The sequence below is a fragment of the Chiloscyllium plagiosum genome, chromosome 1, assembly GCF_004010195.1.
Source record: "Chiloscyllium plagiosum isolate BGI_BamShark_2017 chromosome 1, ASM401019v2, whole genome shotgun sequence".
Taxonomy (NCBI): Eukaryota; Metazoa; Chordata; class Chondrichthyes; order Orectolobiformes; family Hemiscylliidae; genus Chiloscyllium; species Chiloscyllium plagiosum.
In genome coordinates, this window is record NC_057710.1 from 29,866,739 (window position 1) to 29,887,473 (window position 20,735).

Consider the following 20,735-nt stretch of genomic DNA (forward strand, 5'->3'; position numbering starts at 1 on the left):
TTCACTTTATATATTAATGATCTGGATGAGGGTACTGGGGCATTCTGGTGAAGTTTGCTGATGATATGACATTAGGTGGGCAGGCAGGTAGCACTGAGGTGGTGGGGAGGCTGCAGAAAGATTTAGACAGTTTAGCAGCGTGGTCCAGGAAACGGCTGATGAAATTCAATGTGAGCAAATGTGAGGTATTGCACTTAGGAAAAAAGAAGACAGGCATGGACTATTTTCTAAATGGCGAGAAAATTCCTAAAGCCAAAAGTACAAAGGGATCTGGGAGTGCTAGTCCAGGATTCTTTAAAGGTTGACTTGCAGGTTGAGTCTGTGGTTAAGAAAGTAATTGTAATGTTGTCATTTATCTCAAGAGGGTTGGAATATAAAAGCAGCTACTGAGACTTTATAAAAGGTCTGGTTAGACCCCATTGAGAATACTGTATCCAATTTTGGGCCCCGCACCTCAGGAAGGACATACTGGCACTGGAGCATGTCCAACAGAGATTCACACGGATGATCCCTGGAATGGTAGGCCTAACATACCATGAATAGTTGAGGATCCTGGAATTGTGTGAATAAAAATAGAAGGTTCTAATAGAAACTTACAAGATAATGCATGTCTTAGATACGATGGATGCTGGGAATTTGTTTCCATTAGGCAGGGAGTCTAGGACCCATGGGCACAGCCTTAGAATTAGAGGGGGTCAATTTAGAATGGAAATGAGGAGACATTTCTTCAGCCAGAGAATGGTGGGCCTGTGGAAATCATTGCCATGGAGCAGAGACATTAAATGTCTTCAAGGCAGAGACTGATAAATTCTTGATCTCGCTAGGAATTAAGGGCTACAGGGAGAGTGCGGGTAATTGGAGTTGAAATGCTCATCAGCCATGATTAAATAGAGTGGACCCAATGGGCAGAATGGCCTTACTGCCAGCCCTATGTCTTATGGTCTTAATACCTTGCTGCACTCACATGTGCCTTCAGTGACTTTCTGTCGATTGTCCATTTGTGCATCTCCACTTTCAAACATCTGGTCACTTAAGGAACAACCTGCACGTTTATTATTCTGACCAAAAAACAGGTAATCTCACATTTTCCCCCATTATATTCCATTGACCGTGTTCTTGCTGGTGTATTCAGTAAGGCTATCTAAACACTCCTGTTGAAGGGAGGGAGGCTGAAGAGAGGAAATTTTATGCCGGTTAACCTGACCTCAAAGTCCTCTACGAAGAATGAGATTGTGGAGTATTTGGAATTATATGGTAAAGTAAGGTTAAGTTGGCATGGCAAGTTAGAGAAAGGACAGCCATTGGAAGAGGTCTATTTAGATTTCCTGAAGGCCTTTGTCAAAGTGCTGCACAGGAGGCTGCTAAATAAAATAAGAGCCCATGGTGTTAGGGACAAGATAGTGGCATGGAAAGAGGATTGGACAACTGGCAGAAGTGGGGATTAAATGGTCTTTTTCAGAATGGCAACTGGCAATGTGGAGTTCCACAGGGGTCAGTATTGGGACTACAACTGCTCATGTCATACATTAATGATCTGAATGAAGGAATTGAAAGCATTATTTTGAATAAAAATAGAAATTGCAGGAAAGGCTCAGTAGGTCTAGCAATATCTGTGGAGAGAAATCAAAGTTAAATGTTTCAGGTTCTGAGGAAGTGTCCGGTGATGCTGCCAGACCTGCTGAGCCTTTCCTGCAATTTGTCTTCCAGAATCCTCAGTTCTTTCAGTCTTGAAGTTAGCATTGTTGCTACATTTATTGATGATACAAAGATAGGTGGAAGGACAGGTAGTGTTAACGAAGCAGGAGGCTGCAGAAGGACTTGGACATGCTAGGACAGTGGATAAAGAAAGGGCAGATGGAATACAATGAGGGAGATTCTGCGCTTTGGGAGTCCTAGTTCAGAATTTGCTTAGTGTTAACATGGCAGTTAGGAAGGCAAATGCCTTCATTTCAAGAGGGCTAGAATACAACAGCAGAGATGTACTGCTAAGGATGTAAAAGACTCTGGTCAGATTGCATTTGGAATACTGAGCAGCTTTAGGCTTAATATTCAAGGAAGGATGTGCTGGTGTTGGGGCAGTCGAGAGGAGTATTACAAGATTGACCCTGGGGGTGAAGAGTTTGTCACATGAGAACTCTGGGCCTGTACCCAATAGAGTTTAGAAGGATGAGGGAGGATGGAAATCTCATTGAAACTGACAGGATGCTGAGAGGCCTGGATAGTGTGCACATGGAGATGATGTTTCCACTCAAAGGAGAGATTGGAACCCGCGGGCACAGCCTCAGGGTGAAGGGAACACCAGTTGGAACTTCAGTCAGAAGGTGATTTATACGTGGAACTCATTGCCAATGAAGGCTGTGGAGGCCAAGTCATTGAGTGTATTTAAGTCAGAGATTGATTGATTCCCTTACTAATCAAGAACCTAAGGTTACAGGGAGAAGGAAAGAGAGTGGATTTGTGAAACATGTCAGCCATGATCGAACAGTGGAGCAGATTTGATGGGCTAAATGGCCTAATTCGGCTCCTATAATCTTAAGGTCTAAAACACAAGAATTTCCACCAGGACATAAATGGATCATCTGAGATTGCCAAGGAGCAAGACAGGAACTTTCAATACTGCACAGAGCCATCTCTGTCTCAGTTTTAGATGATGTTTGGGCTTAAAGGATGCCGAGTGCACTGAATCCACTAAAGATACATCAGGTGAAAGGAGATTGATGTTTGCACAGCTCAACCGCCAAGTGAGCGGAGATCAGCTGACTTAGCACATCAGGAATTCACAAATTAGCAACTCTACTGACATGATTCTACAGATATGCACACTGGAAGTACTTACTTGCAAAATAATCCTCGAGAACAGGACTCACAGCCAGTAGCATTCATCTCTGAAAAGTAACCTATGAAACAAGGTGATATTTTAGTACATTTTCTAAATATGTCCAACTGGATGCAATAGGCTCATGTTCAATTAGAAAGGACATCATCTAACCAACAAGTCCAATGTGACACTGGACTAAAATTTATTTTGTACCATAGTAGCGATACCCAGCTAAAAAGCATTCCCACGATGATTGCCCTGGGCAACTTTACATGGCAGTAAGGCTAACAGCCTTATTCATTTGACATAACCCTTTGTCAGGAAGGAGTCCCATCTGAAGAGAATCGATGGCTGTAGAGCCAACAGTGCCCCTGATAATGGCGGCTGGGGCTGGAATTCACAAGCATTTCCGAGTGAGGAAGAGCGGAAACAGGTCTGCGGTCAAGGGTCTCTGAAAGGGAAGTGGGCTCAGGAGAGAAAAGGAGCCTCAAAAGCAGTCTCCTTTCCCCACCGAACCAACCATATACTTTGAAGTCACTTCCTGCACAGCCACGTCTACCTTCCCCCCGACCCTCCTAAATGGGTAACTTGCCAATGACAGCAACACAAGACCCTTCTATATCCATTAATGGTCCACTCAAGGGCCAACTGGTCTATGGGCAGGCAGGCAGACCACCACATACCTCCACCTGCCCTGTAAAAGTTCAGACTGGTCAGTGAAATGGTCCCGTTAGATTTTATCTGTCCACCTTCAAACCTACTGGTGGTGGGGGAATATAAAATTCTCTTCCAGTTCATCACTTCAATGAAACCATCCAGACTGCAGGAGGACAAGTGTGTCTGTTTCATGCATTGGCCAAAGATGAAATTTAATGCAGGGGGTGTCAAGTGATACACTTGCCTTCAGGATGGGGGAATGGGAGGGCAAAAAAAAAGAGTCACTACAAATAAACAGGATCATTTTAGAAGAGAAGTAGAGGGGAAAAAATAATCAAATCCAAAGAGTTTGCAGGACAAGACAGTAAGGCAGCTTTTTTAAAAAAAAAAGATAAATCAAATGGGACCCTGTGGTTATAAAAACAGAGACACATAATGGATATTACGTATGCTAAATGAGATAATAATCCCCAGGGGATTTAAAACATTACCATCTCAGATAAGGGATCAGCCATTTAGAATGGATAGACAATATTCTTTCATTCAGAGAGGTTGTGAAACTTGGAATCCACATTATAATCTGGAATGTGATTGATGAACATATTTTGGAGAGTGAGGGAATCAAGGGCTTCATGCATAAAGGGGGAAAGGGCAGTTGGGAGTTCAGCCATGAACTAACTGGAAGTGGCAGAGCAGACTTGATTGGCTGCAGAGACAAAAGAATTGTTCTTAAACCAGAAAGGATAATGGGTTATTTATTGTTACACAAAAAAGAATGATGATTTTAATAGACATGGTCAAGAGGAATTGACTGCGCTGGAAGGAAGACTGGTGACCTTAGTTTAAAGAAAGGTGAAAATCAGGAGAATTTTTAATTTAAATAAACAACTTTATAATCTGGTATATACTGTCCAGGCAGCATCCAAGGAGCAGGAGAATCGACATTTCGGGCATGAGCCCTTCTTCATGCCCGAAATGTCGATTCTCCTGTTCCTTGGATGCTGCCTGACCTGCTACACTTTTCCAGCAACACATTTTCAGCCCTGACCTCCAGCATCTGAAGTCCTCACTTTCTCCTATATACTGTCCAAAAAGGTTTGCATAAGCAAATTCAATATAACCTTCCAAAGGGAAGTGGGTTTTCAGATCTAAGGCAAATTGGTTAAAAAGCAGGAGAGTAGAAAAATAGAAATATTTCAAAAGTGCTGGTGTGAAGAACCAAATAGAGTCAGAGGGGTGTACAGCAAAGAAACAGACACCTCGGTCCAAATTGTCCATACTGACCAGATATCCTAAATAAATCGAGTTCCATTTGCTGGCACTTGGCCCATAACCCTCTAAACCCTTCCTTTCATATATCCATCCAGGCGCCTTTTAAATGCTGTAATTGTACCACCCTCCACCACATCCTCTGGCAGCTCATTCCATACACACACCACGCTGTGTGAGAAAACGTTGCCCCTAAGGTCCCTTTTAAATTTTTTCCCCTCTCACCTTAAATGTATGCCTTCTAGTTTTGGACTCCCCCCATCCTAGGGAAAATACTTGCCCCTATCCATGTCCCTCATGCTTTTATAAAACTCTATAAGTCACCTCTCAGTCAATAGACAATAGCTGCAGGAGTAGGCCATTCTGCCCTTCGAGCCTGCACCACCATTCAATATGATCATGGCTAATCATCCTTAATCAGTATCCTGTTCCTGCCTTATCTCCATAACCCTTGATTCCACAATGCTTGAGAGCTCTAGCCAACTCTTTCTTAAACGAATCCAGAGACTGGGCCTCCACTGCCCTCTGGGGCAGAGCATTCCACACAGCCACCACTCTCTGGGTGAAGAGGTTTTTCACCATCTCTGTCCTAAATGGTCTACCCCGTATTTTTAAGCTGTGTCCTCTAGTTCGGCACTCACCCATCAGTGGAAACATGTTTCCTGCCTCCAGAGTGTCCAATCCTTTAATAATTTTATATGTCTCAATCAGATCCCCTCTCAGTCTTCTAAACTCAAGGGTATACAAGCCCAGTTGCTCCAGTCTTTCAGTGTAAGTAATCCCTCCATTCCAGAAATTGACCTCGTGAACCTACGCTGCATTCCCGCAATAGCCAGAATGTCTTTCCTCAAATTTGGAGGCCAGAACTGCACACAGTTACTCCAGGTGTGGTCTCACCAGGGCCCTGTACAGCTGCAGAAGGACCTCTTTGCTTCTATTCTCAATCCCTCTTGTTATGAAGGCCAGCATGCTATTAGCCTTCTTCACTACCTGCTGTACCTGAATGCTTACCTTCATTGACTGGTGTACAAGAACACCCAGATCTCTTTGTACTGCCCCTTTACCTAAATTGATTCCCATTTAGGTAGTAATCTGCCTTCCTGTTCTTGCCACCAAAGTGGATAACCATACATTTATCCACATTAAACCGCATCTGCCATGCATCTGACCACTCACCTAACTTGTCCAGGTAACCCTGTAATCTCTTAACATCCTCATCACATTTCACCCTGCCACCCAGCTTGGTATCATCAGCAAATCTGCTAATGTTATTACTAATACCATCTTCTATATCAATAACATATATTGTAAAAAGTTGCGGTCCAAGTACTGATCCCTGCGGTATCCCACTGGTCACTGCCTGCCATTCCAAAATGGAGCTGTTTATCATTACTCTTTGTTTCCTATCAGCCAACCAACTTTCAAACCAAGTTAGTACTTTGCCCCCAATACCATGCACCTAAGTTTGCTCACTAACCTCTTATGTGGGACTTTATCAAAAGCTTTCTGAAAGTCCAGGTACACTACATCTACTGGATCACCCTCATCCATCTTCAGAGTTACATCCTCAAAAAATTCTAGAAGATTATTCAAGCATGATTTCCCCTTCGTAAATCCATGCTGACTCTGATCTATCCCGTTACTGCTCTCCAAATAAGTTGTAATGTCATCTTTTATAATTGACTCCAGCATCTTTCCCACCACTGACATCAGGCTAACCGGTCTATAATTCCCTGTTTTCTCACTCCCACCTTTCTTGAAAAAGTGGTACAACATTAGCCACCCTCCAAACCGCAGGAACTGATCCCGAATCTATCGAACTCTACCAATGCATCCACGATTTCTCGAGCCACCTCCTTCAGTACCCTGGGATGTAAACCATCAGGCCCGGGGGACTTATCAGCCTTCAGACCTAACAGTCTCTCCAACACCAATTCCTGGCAAATATAAATTCCTTTAAGTTCAGGTCCTTCAGCCACTGTTACCTCAGGGAGATTGCTGGTGTCCTCCCCAGTGAACACAGATCTGAAGTACCAATTCAATTCTTCTGCCATTTCTTTGTTCCCTGTAATATATTCCCCTGTTTCTGTCTTCAAGAGCCCAATTTTAGTCTTAACCATTTTTCTGCCTTTCACATACCTAAAAAAACTTTTACTATCCTCCTTTATATTATTGGCCAGTTTACTTTCGCCAACACCCCAGGGAAAACAGCCCCAGCCTATTCAGCCTCTCCCTATATCTCAAATTCTCCAACTCAGGCAACATCCTTGTAAATATTTTCTGAACCCTTTCAAGTTTCACAACATCCTTCCTATAACAGAGAGACAGAATTGTGGTGGCTGTGTTGCCTAACCAATGTCCTATACCACCACAACATGACCTCCCAACTCTTATACTCAATGCACTGACCAATAAAGGAAAACATACCAAACGTCTTCTTCACTATCCTATATAACTGCGACTCCACTTTCAAGAAACTATGAACCTGCATTCTAAGGTCTCGTTGTTCTGCAACACTCCCCAGGATCTTACCATCAAGTGTATAAATCCTGCCTTTCCAAAAATGCAGCACCTCACATTTATCTAAATTAAACACCATCTGCCATTTCTCAGCCCACTGGCCCATCTGATCAAGATCCCACTGTACCCGGAGGTAACCTTCTTCACTGTGCACTACAGTCACCTGCAAACTTATTAACTATATCACATCTAAATCATTTATATAAATGATGAAAAGCAGTGGACCCAGCACCAACTCTTGTGGCGCACTACTGGTCACTGGCCTCCAGTCTGAAAATGATTTTGATTTCTGTATGATTCTATGAATTAACAAAAAACCTGATTGCACATTTAAACCAAACAGACTGAATAGATCGTTTTGGCGCAGATGTCCATCTGTGTCTCAGCTACAAATATTTATGCAGCAATGGCTCAACAAACTCTCAGTGGAGATGATCTAAAAAAGGATATTAAAATTCCCCAAAATTCAGGTTCCTAAGAAATAGATTTTCCACTCTTTTCCTTTGGGTTGAAGATGATGCAAAACATCTGCTTTGAAGAGAGTAAACATCTATTTCAAAATTTGGCTTTGCTGCACAAGTCAGCTGAGGTTAAGTTTAAATCTATGATATTGTGGTTTGCCTCACATGAAATATAAATGGAAGAAGCAAGTAAAGAAGAAAATAGCAATATTTCTGCATTGCAAAACCAATATATCCCAATCCTTACTGAGCTCCAGCATAGCAGTAATAATGCATTCCTACCTGGAAGGCACGGTCTGCACAATTTTGAACCCGTTTCATTGGCATAAAACCCAGATTCACAGGATTGACATTCTGTACTCCCTGTGGAACTGCAAGGATAGATATCAAATTATTACATTAGAACTTAAAAGTATTGAGAAAAAAAAACATTCAAAAGGTAAGACAATTGTGAAGATCTGTCTCGCACTAGATTAAGAATTTATTACACAACAATATAAACCATGTTTTAAATTCACTTTACCACTATAAGGATCCTTCCCTCCTATGTCTGTAGGCAGCTCATAGCAGTTTTTCATTGGTTGATAAAAAAAGCAGCAAAACATAGATTCTTGATCAGTCAGAAACCAAGGGTTACAGGGAAAGGGTAGGAAAGTGGATGTGAGGAATGTTGGATCAGCAATGATCCTATATAACCGTGGAGCAGGTTAGAGAGGCCAGATGACCTGCTCCTATTTCATATGGTCTCAAACAAAAACAAACGGACTGTAAAAGTTGAACACTGTCTTTCTTTATCCTTCTGTCTCTACATTCTGTGTTTTGGTTTATTTCTCTGTTTTAAGATGGCGTTGGAGAATGCTGATAGCACACATCATTCCCTGTATTTTGTAACAAAATACACGTCAATAAACCAAATCAATCTGACAGATCGGAATTTGAACTCAGGAAACAAGAGGCAACAGATCAATCTTTTTCTTAACTTCAGCTATCTGCAATGCATCATTAATGACGGCTGGCCACAAAATTTAGCTCAACATTTAAAAAAAAAGTTTGCCTTACAGCTAATTACTTTGTAATAACATTCATAACACTGCCATCTATAAATCAACAGTCTAAGAGGTTTTATTTGTTTATCAGGCACGTAGAACAGTGGCACATATTTAATATTCATCCCAAGTCCCCAGTGTGATCCGGGACCTCTACATGCAACACTGGAGGGGGTTAGATTGACTGATAATAGCATTTCTTCAAAATCAGATATCCATAATGAAAGCATCTTTTATACTATCTGATAAAGGCTCAAATTAACACATTAGACATGGTGGAAACCACTTTTACAGCAGACATACAAATACAAAATCTTAGTGGGAGGCAGCACTTTTCCCTTTTATTGATTAATTCCTCTTTTATATGGACCCAGTCAGTTGACAGCATGGATATCAATGATGGAATGATGACTGGCAATCAGTAACTCAAAAGGTCAAGCTGCTGTCAGATCAAGATCCAATTAAAAGGCCATCATTGCGATGGAATTTGTTTGAGTGAGGACTAGACTAATGAGTTGAAACTTTATTGCTGGAACATCACAGCAGGTCAGGCAGCATCCAGGGAACAGGAGATTCGACGTTTCGGGCGTTCCCTGGATGCTGCCTGACCTGCTGTGCTGTTCCAGCAATAAAGTTTCAACTTTGATCTCCAGCATCTGCAGACCTCACTTTCTCCACTAGACTAATGAGCTCAAGTTTATGGTGCACTGAAAATGGAAGGCCAGCTAGGTTTTAAAATAGCTGAAAAATGTGTTGCTGGAAAAGCGCAGCAGGTCAGACAGCATCCAAGGAACAGGAGAATCGACGTTTCGGGCTCAAGCCCTTCTTCATTCCTTTTCCAGTAACACATTTTTCAGCTCTGATCTCCAGCATCTGCAGTCCTCACTTTCTCCTAGGTTTTAAAATATTGACTTTGGAAGCAAAGGCACAGGCAAGGTTTCCTCAGCAGACTACAGCAAAAATCACAGACTATATCATCCTCTTTGATTAACTAGTGATGGGACCTAATAATGTCTAATAAGATGACTAAAATGTTTATTATGAACGACTGAGTCCCTCAGATTTCAGTACATACATGGCTACAAGACATTTGTGAAAATGGTATTCAATACAAGAGTTGGGGTGGTGAAGACTATTTTTTGGATTACGTTCGAATCCCTAAAGTGGTCATGACTATTTTGATTTCAGACAAATTCACATTCCAGCATCAAGTTTTATGTTAATTGGATCATAGCCAATCATTTCTAGTTTCAGTCTTGCAAATGCCCATTAAACATGGCATGGCATGATGTCCCAGAGTCACAGTAGAGATGAATTGGATGGAGAAACACAAGAACATTGTTCATAATCTCAAACCACAGACACACCTTCAGTAAACCAAAGGCTTCCCACCACAAGGTTTACAATAGTTTATCCAACACTTCAGCTGGTAAAGGCAGAATGGAGAGCGAATGAGTCCAATAGAAATCTCCTTAGTTCCTGATCTGCACAAGAGTTGGTTGATCTCAATGAGGTAATGGCATGAGTTGTGATCTGGATACATTTCTATTATGTTTTCATCAGGGGATGTGTGACCATCCCCTTAACTCTTCAGCAATTCTAGTATCTCTCAAATGTCTAGTCATCAATTTAGTTGTTCTGTTCCAAGGTTCAAATATTTTTTCCTGATACCCATTTATAGACAGATAAGCAACCGATTCAATCATTTCTCCTTTTTCCATTTTCCCCAACCCGTCTCAGTCTATGCCCAACTTAATCGTTGGCTGATCATCTGTTGCTGAAAGCCTCAATTATTTTGCTAACTGGAAATTCATCGGCTGTTCTCATAACTTATAATCATCACAAATAAATGACTGCACCACACTCCTTCAACCAATTATGATCAATTGAGTGAGTTAGCACAGTCTCATTACCACTGGGAAGGATGGTTAAACATGGGGGAGGGATGGTGTTCAGCTACATTATCCCTCTGGTCAAAGAGCCCAACGCACTATAGGGCCACATGTGATGAGGTGGGGGGTCACTGCCAAAGGGGTCAGAGGGAGCTTTTTGGTATAACTGTTGGTTTTTCTCCATGTACTTACTTCGTATAAGTACCTTTTGAACAAGGCAAACATGTCATCTGTCCAGTCCGAGACTGGTAGTAACCCTGTGGACAGCTCAGACAGTCTTCTGGAGCAAGGCAGAAGCCGTCAGAACAACAGGAGCAGTTCAAGGATCCTTAAAAATGGACACAAGTATAGTTAGTCACTTAAATATCCATCATGTTTTACTTGAAATAAAAAGACTACTTAGTATCAATAATACAGCCAGCATGTTAGTAAAACTTGGTTAACAGTGGAAGTTTATCTAATGCAAAATTGTTTGGCAAATTAGTGTTCCCACAATCTCAAACATTTCTCAAATTCCTGAATTACGATCTAATTGATTGACAGAACAGGTCTGAGGCATTGAATCACCTCCTCCTACTAGGAGCTACACACTGGCTCAGTGATTAGCACTGCTGCCTCAGTGCCAGGAAAGGGCCTGAAGAAGGGCTTATGCCCGAAACGTCGATTCTCCTGCTCCTTGGATGCTGCCTGGCCTGCTGTGTGTTTTTCCAGCACCACATTTTTCAACTCTGATCGCCAGCATCTGCAGTCCTCACTTTCTCATAGTGCCAGGGACCCTGGTTTGATTTCACCTTCAGGTGACATTTTGTGGGGAGTTTGTACATTCCCCCAGTGTCTGTGTGGGTCACCTCTGGGTGCTTTGGTTTCCTCTCAGTCCAAAAGACATGCAGGTTAGTTGGATCGGCCATGCTAAATTACCCCATAGTGTCCAGGGACGTGCAGGTTAGGCAGATTAGCCACGGGAAACACACAAGGCCAAGTCTGGATGGGATGCTCTTCGGAGGATCAGTGTAGATTTGCTGGGTCAAATGGTCCGTTTTCACACTGTAGGGATTCAGTGAAACTCCCGATCTTATGTTTCTAGATCAGAGGTTTCATTTGGCTCAAGCAAAGATTTTACAGGCAAAAAACAAAAAACTTGCTGAAGAACCCCAGCAAGTCTGGCAGCATCTGTAGAGAAAGAAACAGAATTAACATGGAGTCTGACAGGACTCTTCTTTAGAATGGATTTCACAGGATTAGATTTCCATTGTTTGCCAACTTGCCATTAGGATGGCTGTAAACAAATTAGAGTTGTCCATTCAGGCAGACCTGAAATATGCTGACTGAAGCAGCAAAGCACATGCCATGTTGAATGAGAAAGAGTTAAATGAGAGAACAGGCTGGAGTGAAGCATGTTGTTAAACTGGAAAGGGTGCAAAACAAATTTACAGAGACTGGAAGGTTTGAGTCTTAAGGGTTTAGATTGGGACTTTTTACCCCCCTGGAGTGTAGAAGGTTAAGGGGTTGCCTTCTACAGGCTTCTAAAATCATGAGGGAAATGGACAGGTTGAATAGTCAAGGTCTTTTCTCCAGAGTTGGGGGGGGATCCAAAATTAGAGGGCATACGTTTAAGGTGACGGAGAAAGATTTAAACAAGGACCTGAGGGGCAACTTCAAGCAGGAGGGTGGTGCACATATGGTACAAGCTGCCAGGAGAAGTGGTAGAAGTGGATGTAATTACAACATTTAAGAGGCATTTGGAAAGGTCCATGAATAGGAATGGTTTAACGAGATATGGGCCAAACACAGACAAATGGTACTAATTCAGTTTATGCATGACTCCATAATAAAAACGTTCATTCCCTGGAGGGATTGAAAAAGCATGGTTTTAAGTATACTGTTGCTTTAAACTTGGGCAAAACTGAGTAACAATGGAATTACTAAAAAGGTACTTGCCATTATTTGAGAAATACCCCGCAGAACACACAGCACAATTAGAGGTGTTCAAAGCTGTACAATTTGAAATTCCCGATGTGACAGTTCCTGGTACATCAGTTGACGTGATGACAATTCTCTGTGTCAGGCTGGTGGGGACGTTGAAGCCATTAGGTGAGTCAGTTACCCGTGGAGAAGCAAGTGCAGCCATAGGGCCAACTGATGGAGTGCTGACCTGACCAAGCACTAGCCCTAAAATCAGAAACATAAGCTGTGACTGGAACAAACAGTTAGAAATAAAAACTGAATAATGCAGTGTGCAGAATAAGTGTAAATCACAAGCCACTGTATTCAAATACACTGACAGCAGAAACAAAACTCCCAATAATTAAAGATTCTTATTGTCTAAAAATTAGAACACATATAATTTAGTCTCAAAGAAAGGTCTGAAAACAGCTGGGACTTCAGGCAAAAATGAACTCTGGGATATTACAGCCTAATAATGCAATGGTAGAAAAGGCCATTAGCTCTCACTTTTAATTCAAGTTTAGATCCGGCTGGTGAGACAGTAATTCTGGAACTTCATTTCGCAAACATTGCTGTAAAAGAAAATAAAATTGCCAATGTGTTACTGATACAAACAGAATGGAGCAGTAGACAGCAGCTCCCATACAAATGTTCAATCACTGGAGGTATATGTGGAAGGAAACAATGGTAGTAACAGGGCGATTCAGTGCGAGGACTACTGCCTCACAGCTACAGGTTTGCATATTCTCCATGTGTCTGCATGGGCTCTCTCTGGGTGCTCCGGTTTCATCCCACAGTCCAAAAACGTCAGGTCAGGTGGATTGTCTATGCTAAATTGCCCATCATGTCCAGGGATGTGCAGGCTGGGTGGATTAGCCATGGGAATGCAGGGGTTACAGGATTTGGGTGGGATTTTCTTCAGAATTGGTGCATACTCGATGGGCGAAATGGCTGCCTTCCCCAGACTGTAGGGATTCTATGATTCAACCTGATCAATACTGACCCAAAACTCCAGGGCATGATATAGACTGAACATGCTATAGTGATGTACAACAAGGAAACAGACCATTCAGTCTAACTCGTCCATTCCAACCAGATTTCTAAATAAATCTAGTCCTTTTTGCCAGAGGTTAGCCCATATCGCTTTAAACCCATCCTAATCACATACCCATCCAGATGCCTTTTAAATGTTGTAAAAGTACTAGCCTCCACCACTTCCTCTGACAGCTCAACCCATACACGCACCACCCTCTGCATAAAAAAGCTGCCCCTTAGGTCTCTTTTATATCTTTCCCCTCTTACCTCAAATCTATGTCTTCTAGTTCTGGACTCTCCCACTCCAGGGAAAAGACCTTGACCATTTATTATTCATGCCCCTTATGGTTTTATAAACCTCTATAAAGGTCACCCAAGAGTCTCCGATGCTCCAGGTTAAATAACACAGCCTATTTAGCCTCTCACTGTAGCTCAGATCCTCCAACCCTGGCAACATCCTTGCAAATCTTTTCTGAACCCTTTCAAGTTTCACAACATCTTTCCGATAGGAAGGAGACCAGAATTGTATGCAATATTCCAACAGTGGCCTAACCAATGTCCTGTACAGCCGCAACATGACCTCCCAACTCCTGTACTCAATACTCTGACCAATAAAGGAAAGCATACCAAACGCCTTCTTCACTATCCTATCTACCTGCGACTCCACTTTCAAAGGAGCTATGAACCTGCACTCCAAGGTCTCTTTGTTCAGCAACATTCCCGAGGACCTTACCATTAAGTGTATAAGTCCTGCTAAGATTTGTTTTCCCAAAATGCAGCACCTCGCATTTATCTGAATTAAACTCCATCTGCCACTTCTCAGCCCATTGGCCCATCTGGTCAAGATCCTGTTGTAATCTGAGGTAACCCTCTTTGCTGTCCACTACACTTCCAATTTTGGTGTCACCTGCAAACTTGCTAGCTATACCTCTTATGCTGGCATCCAAATCATTTATGTAAATAACAAAAAGTAGAGGGCCCAGCACTGATGCTTGTGGCACTCCACTGCTCACAGGCCTCCAGTCTGAAAAACAACCTCCACCACCACCTTCTTCTTTCTTTGAGCCAGTTCTGTATCCAAATGGATAGTTCTCCCTGTATTCCATGAGATCTAACCTTGCTAATCAGTCTCCCATGGGGAATCTTGTCGAACGCCTTACTGAAGTCCATATAGATCACATCTATTTCTTCAAAAAACTCAGTCAAGTCAGTGAGACATGATTTCCACACACCAAACCATGCTGACTATCCATAATCAGTCTTTGCCTTTCCAAATACATGTAAATCCAGTCCCTCAGAATTCCCTCCAACAACTTGCCTACCACTGATGTCAGGCTCACCAGTCTATCAATCCCTGGCTTTTCCTTACCACCTTTCTTAAAATAGTGGTACCACGTTAGCGAACCTCCAAGTTTTCTGGCATCTCACACGTGACTAATGATGATACAAATAACAATAAGGGGCCCAGTAACCACTTCCCTAGCTTCCCAGAGAGTGTTCTCGGGTATACCTGACCAGGTCCTACCTTAAATCACCTTTATGCATTTTAAAATGCCCAGCACCACTACCTCTGTTTATATGGACATTTTTCAAAACGTCACTATTTATTTTCCCACATTCTCTATCTTCTACACCCTTCTCCACAGTAAAAACTGATGCAAAATACTCATTTAGTATCTCCCCCATCTCGTTCAGTTTCACACGCAAGCTGCCTTGCTGATCTTTAAGCAGCCTTATCATCTCCCAAGTTACCCTTTTGTCTTTAATGTATTTGTGGAATCTCTTTGGATTCTCCTTAACCCTATTTGCCAATGTTATCTCATGTCCCTACTGCTTTTATACTCTTCTAGGGAATCACTCAATCTCTGCTGTCTATACCGGACATATGCTTCCTTCTTATTCTTGACAAAAACCTCAAATTTCACTAGTCATTCAGCATTCCCTACACCTCCCAGCCTTGCCCTTCACCCTAACAGGAAGGTACTGTCTCTGGACTACGATGGTTAAATTCTACCACTCTTCAAGATGACAGACACCTTACTGAACAAAAAAGGTACACAGGGGAGTGCTCTATCACCTTATTTGAAATGGTCTCTCTCACACATACTTTGCATGACCCCACTGCAGCAATACATGCAGCTTTCACAGGGCAAATGTTCTGCCGGACATGTAGATGGAAGAGTGGACAAAGCAGCCTCACTGGCAGTTTCTAAAGGACAATTTGGAAGAACAATAAATGCTGGTACATCCAGCCAAGTACACAGCCTCTGAAATTAACTTTTAAAAAAATCATTCAGAAGTGTTAGAGTTCTCACTTGATTTTCATCATTTGTATTCTTTGAATCAATTTTGGCTTTCGGTGTTGTGAACTGGAAATTGTGAGCTGGAATGATTTGTGGACCTCAGGAAAGTGCCTGTGGTAAAAAGCAAAGAACAGACCAAACAAGCTTTTGTTGTTGGAGAGACCAGGACTAGAGGTTAATTGCAGATCGAGTTTTGATCAAAAAGATTCCACAACACAGCAATCTCAGGAAGACCATGGTGTTTAAAAATAGGACTTCAGAAAGGTTGTAATATCTGGATTATTATCTGAGCCATGATCACGTTGATAAAGAGATAAGAAAATTTGGGAAGTAAACACATGGCTAAATGAGTGGCGTGGGAAAGACAGGTTCCATTCTGTGGGCCACTGTCCAGTGACGAGTGGAGCCCGGCAGGTATCAGTGTTGGGACCACAGCTATTCATGCTCTACATTAATGATGTGGACAAAGGAACTGAGGGCATTGTTGCTAAATTTCCAAATAACACAGATAGCGGAAGGGACAGGAAGCATTGAGGGGGCTGCAGAAGGACTGGCTCAGAAAGAAGCGGCAGATGAAATTCAACATGGGAAGGTGTGACATTATGCATTCTGATAAAGAATATTTTCTAAATGGGAAGGATTTCAGAAATGTGAAGCCCAAAGGAACTTTGGAGTTGTAGTTCAAGACCTTTTATTTTTTTAAGGTTAACGTGTAGGTTCAGTTGGTAGTCAGGAAGGCAATTGCAATTAGCATTCATTTCAAGAGGGCGAGACTACAAGAGTAGAGGTGTGCTGCTGAAGCCGTACAAAGCTCAGGTTAGATTTCACTTTGAATACTGCGTTCAGTCTTGGGCTTTGTATCTATGGAAGGATCTGCTGGTTTTGGAGGGTTTCCAGGGGAGGTTTACAAGAATGATCCTGGGAATGAAGGGCTTGTCATATACGGGGTGGTAAGAACTCTGGGTCTGTATTTGATTGAATTTAGAATGAAGGATGAATGGAGGATCTGATTAAAACTTGCAGAATTCTGAAAGGCCTGGATAGAGTGGACATGGAGAAGATGTTTCCATTAGACAGATAAGGACCGGAGGGCACAGAGAAGGGATGACCCTTGAAAACTGAAATGAGGAGGAATTTCTTCAACCAGATGGCGAATCTTTAGAATGATGCTTCCACAACCTCCTGTAGCAAAGTCATTGCGTCTATAGAAGACAGTGATAGATAGACTCTTAATTAGTAAGGGAATCAGGCTTGTGGGGAGAAGGCAGGAGAATGGGGTTGAGAAACATATCAGCCGTGGTTAAATGGCAGAACAGACTTGATGGGCTGAATGCCCTAATTGTCCTCCTATATCTTATGATTATCTTATGGTATCTAATAGAAGATGTTGGCAGTTAACAGCAATGCCTAGGAATTAGAGTATCGTCCAGACTTGCTGGAACTATGTTGAAACATATGGCAGTTGTTGAACGGTAACCGAAGGAAGAATTGATCAGTCTATCACAGTGAAACCAGAATTGATGTTCTCTGGAACAATATTTTCCATGAGATACAGTGTTTTTGTTTGGCTGCTGCTGAGACAGCATGAAGATTTGGAAGCTCTCTGCCTAATATGCTACACCAGTTTTCTGAAGCTTAGTAGAAAACTGCATTAAAAATATTGCTGCCTCTGCCTGAGTGAACTGAGGGAACCCTGATCAACATTTCAAAAAAGTGACATTGGAGGTCACATCTATGCTGGTGAAACAATGCACCTTGTAATATGGCCAGATTGTTATTTTCTTCTCTTAATTCTTTAACTGTATTTGTCGATCTTTTCTGTGGGCTGAAAACAAATGTTTCAGGTTCAAAGCATAAACATTAATCAGCTTACCTGGTTTAATTTTCCATCTAGTAAAGAGATCATGTATTTAATAGATATGTTTCTTGAGAAACTATTCACAACTCCTCCGATACTGAAGCAGTCAGTCAATGTTCAAATATAACATGATCTGGACAATCGCAGGCTTGGGCTGACAAATGGCAAGTAACATTCCCACCACACAAATGCCAGGCAATGACCGTCACCAGTAAGAGATAATCTAACCACTGACTCTTGACATTCAATAGTGTTTCCATCACTGAATCACCCACTATCAACATCCTGGGGCTTACCATTGACGTGAAACTCAACTCACCACATAAACACAATGACTACAAGAACAGGTCAGAGACTAGGAATACTGTGGCAAGTAACTCACCTCCTGATGCCTCAAAGCCTGTCCAGCATGTCCAAGGTGTAAGTCAGGAGTGTGATGGAATATTCGCCACTTTCTTGGATATGTGCAGCTCCAAGAAAACGCCAGAAGCGTAACACTATCCAGGACAAAGCAGCCTGCTTGATTGGGAGTGCATCCACTCCCTCCACCAATGCTCAGTAGTACCAGTGTATACCATCTACAAGATGCATTTCAGAAGTTCACCAAAGCTCCTCAGACAGCACCTTCCAAATCCATGACCACTTCCATCTAGAAAGACAAGGGCAGCAGATACATGGGAAGAACACTACCTTCAAAGGTTCCTCTCCAAGCCATTCACTATCCTGACCTGGAAATATATCGCTGTTCCTTCAATATCTCTGCTTCAAAATCCTGGAATTCCCTCCCTAATAGCATTGTGGGTTGACCCCCAGCATGTGAACTGCAGTGGGTCAAGAAGGCTGCTCACCACTACCTTCTCAAGGGCAACTGAGATGGCCAATAAAGGCTGGTCAGCCAGCAACGCCCCTATCCCACAAGTTGCCTAGAAACAATTATTCACAAAACCTAGGTTTGGTTCTTCAAATGTCTGGTCAAGAACCATTGGATTAATCATTGGTATTTTTGATAGCTTAATTTTACTGGTGTTGTGAATACAGAGGTTGAAAGGCAGATCTGTGTCGTTACAGGTGGCAAACATGCACGGATCACTGGTCAGCAGACATTTCATTACAGTAATTAAGGGATTGAATTGATATTCACCTCATCGACATCATGAAAATATCAATGCTTTCAATTTAACCACACTGCAGCAGACCAGAAGAAATTCAAGTGAGCACAGTACCAGACACGGTTAAAACTAACAGCATCCTTACACTGTGGCTTCTTTTTCATTTCCCAATTGTTTAAATCACAGCACAAAACAAAATCATGAGTTCCATCAAAAATCAGTATAAAAATTGGAGCTACAGGACTGATACTTTGTGCTCAAATTGCCATAAAAATCAATAATGAAAGCAGCATCCTTTCACAGGATGCTCTATTTGGTAGTAAACAAGATGATAATACAATGCTCAGAGGAAAGACAGGATGAGAAAGCACACCACTCATTAGCAATCTATTTGTGAATTGCAGCAAGAACAGGCCACGAGGATGGTTGGTGCAAGAAATTAGAAGGTTGGTACAGCTGCAATAAAAGTTCTTCTTTCGGTCAAGGTTAAAAAAAAGGACATAACCCTTCATGCGTATTTAAAAAAAAACATGACAAACAAGTCAAATTCAGCCTTGTCAATCCTGTAAATTCCACATTTCTAACTATGAGCTAGTACCAAAACTGGGAGAACTGTTGCTCAGACTCACTAAACAACAGCCCCAGTTACACTCTCGGGACCGTAATAGAGCAGAATGTCCCAGATATTTATACTGCTCAAGGTATGTCACCGAAACATGGACAATAGGAGGTAGGTCACCCGGCCCTTTGAACCCACTCTGTCATTCTATACAATCACAGTTGATCATCCAATTCAATACCCCGTTCCCATTTTCTCCCCATACCTTTGATCCCTTTAGCACCAAATAATTATGTCAAACCCCTTCTTAAAAACAGTGCTTTGCTCTTAACCACTTTCTGTGGCAGAGAATTCCATAGGTTCATCATTCTCTTCATGACAAAATATCTCAGCATTTGAGTCCTAAATGACCTACCCCATATTTTAGACTCCCTGATCATCGGGAACATCCTGTTTACCCTACCCAGTCCTATTAGAACTTCACAGCTTTCAATGAGACACCCCCTCTACTGGTCTGCTATCTTTTTGCTCCCCATTATAACTTGCCCGTTTCCAACTGTCAGGGACCTACATTTGTTTTCATTAACCTTCTTTCTCCTTTCCCAATGGAAAGGCCCAGAGGTGGCACCATAGTGGGAGGGATTTGTCTTTGAAATCCTCAACATTGATGACTTATAGCATAAGATTAAATACAGATAAAGAAACTTCCTGCTGATGAATCAGTGCTCATCCATGTTGAGCAACACTTGGAGGAAATAACAAGAGAGTGGTGAGGCACAATGGGTGGTGTCTTTGTGTTGGTCATTAAGGATCAAGTTCTAGCAAGGGGATAAGGAAACTGTGATTAAACAGCAAAGTTAAGGATAACATCAAATTTAAAGAAAAAGAAACATACTATGTGGCAAGACTGGTGATCAGAGGATTAAAAGAAGTTTTGAAAACCAAACGATGATCAAAGAATAAAAAGTGAACTTTGAAGGTACATTTGCAAGTAATAACAAGATAAACAGCATTGCGAAAACACAAAAATATTCAACGGGCAGAGGAGAGAGGGGGAAGAAAAAAAGAAAAAGCACTAGAGAAAAGAATGGAGCTAAAAATGGATAAGTCTCCCAGATTAGACTGGAGCAATCCTAGGATATTAAAGGAAGTAGCTACAGCAATATTGGGAATCCGCAGATTCTAGAGAAGTCCCAGAGTATTTGAAAAATGCCAATGCAACTCTAAGTTACAAAGGGAAGGAGACAAAAAAAAGGCTAACTAA

The 20,735-nt window shown here is 41.9% G+C and overlaps 1 protein-coding gene across 5 annotated transcripts in view; it reads right to left on the reverse strand.

Moving 5' to 3' along the window:
- Positions 1 to 20,735, reverse strand: part of si:dkey-21a6.5 (signal peptide, CUB and EGF-like domain-containing protein 2) — a 47,774-nt gene that overhangs the window by 12,907 nt on the left and 14,132 nt on the right. For 4 of the 5 annotated variants that reach the window (XR_006314891.1, XR_006314889.1, XM_043712249.1 and 1 more), the window contains exons 2-5: positions 12,602 to 12,832; positions 10,856 to 10,991; positions 8,008 to 8,096; positions 2,837 to 2,897 (exon numbers count right to left, since the gene is read on the reverse strand). Coding sequence is in view for 3 of the 5 variants with exons in the window: in XM_043712249.1 (XP_043568184.1) it covers positions 2,837 to 2,897; positions 8,008 to 8,096; positions 10,856 to 10,991; positions 12,602 to 12,832 (517 nt within the window). In the remaining 2 variants the exon portion in view is untranslated. Of the gene's footprint in view, positions 1 to 2,836; positions 2,898 to 8,007; positions 8,097 to 10,855; positions 10,992 to 12,601; positions 12,833 to 13,114; positions 13,180 to 20,735 lie in introns of all 5 variants that reach the window. The other variant, XM_043712511.1, reaches the window with a different exon arrangement.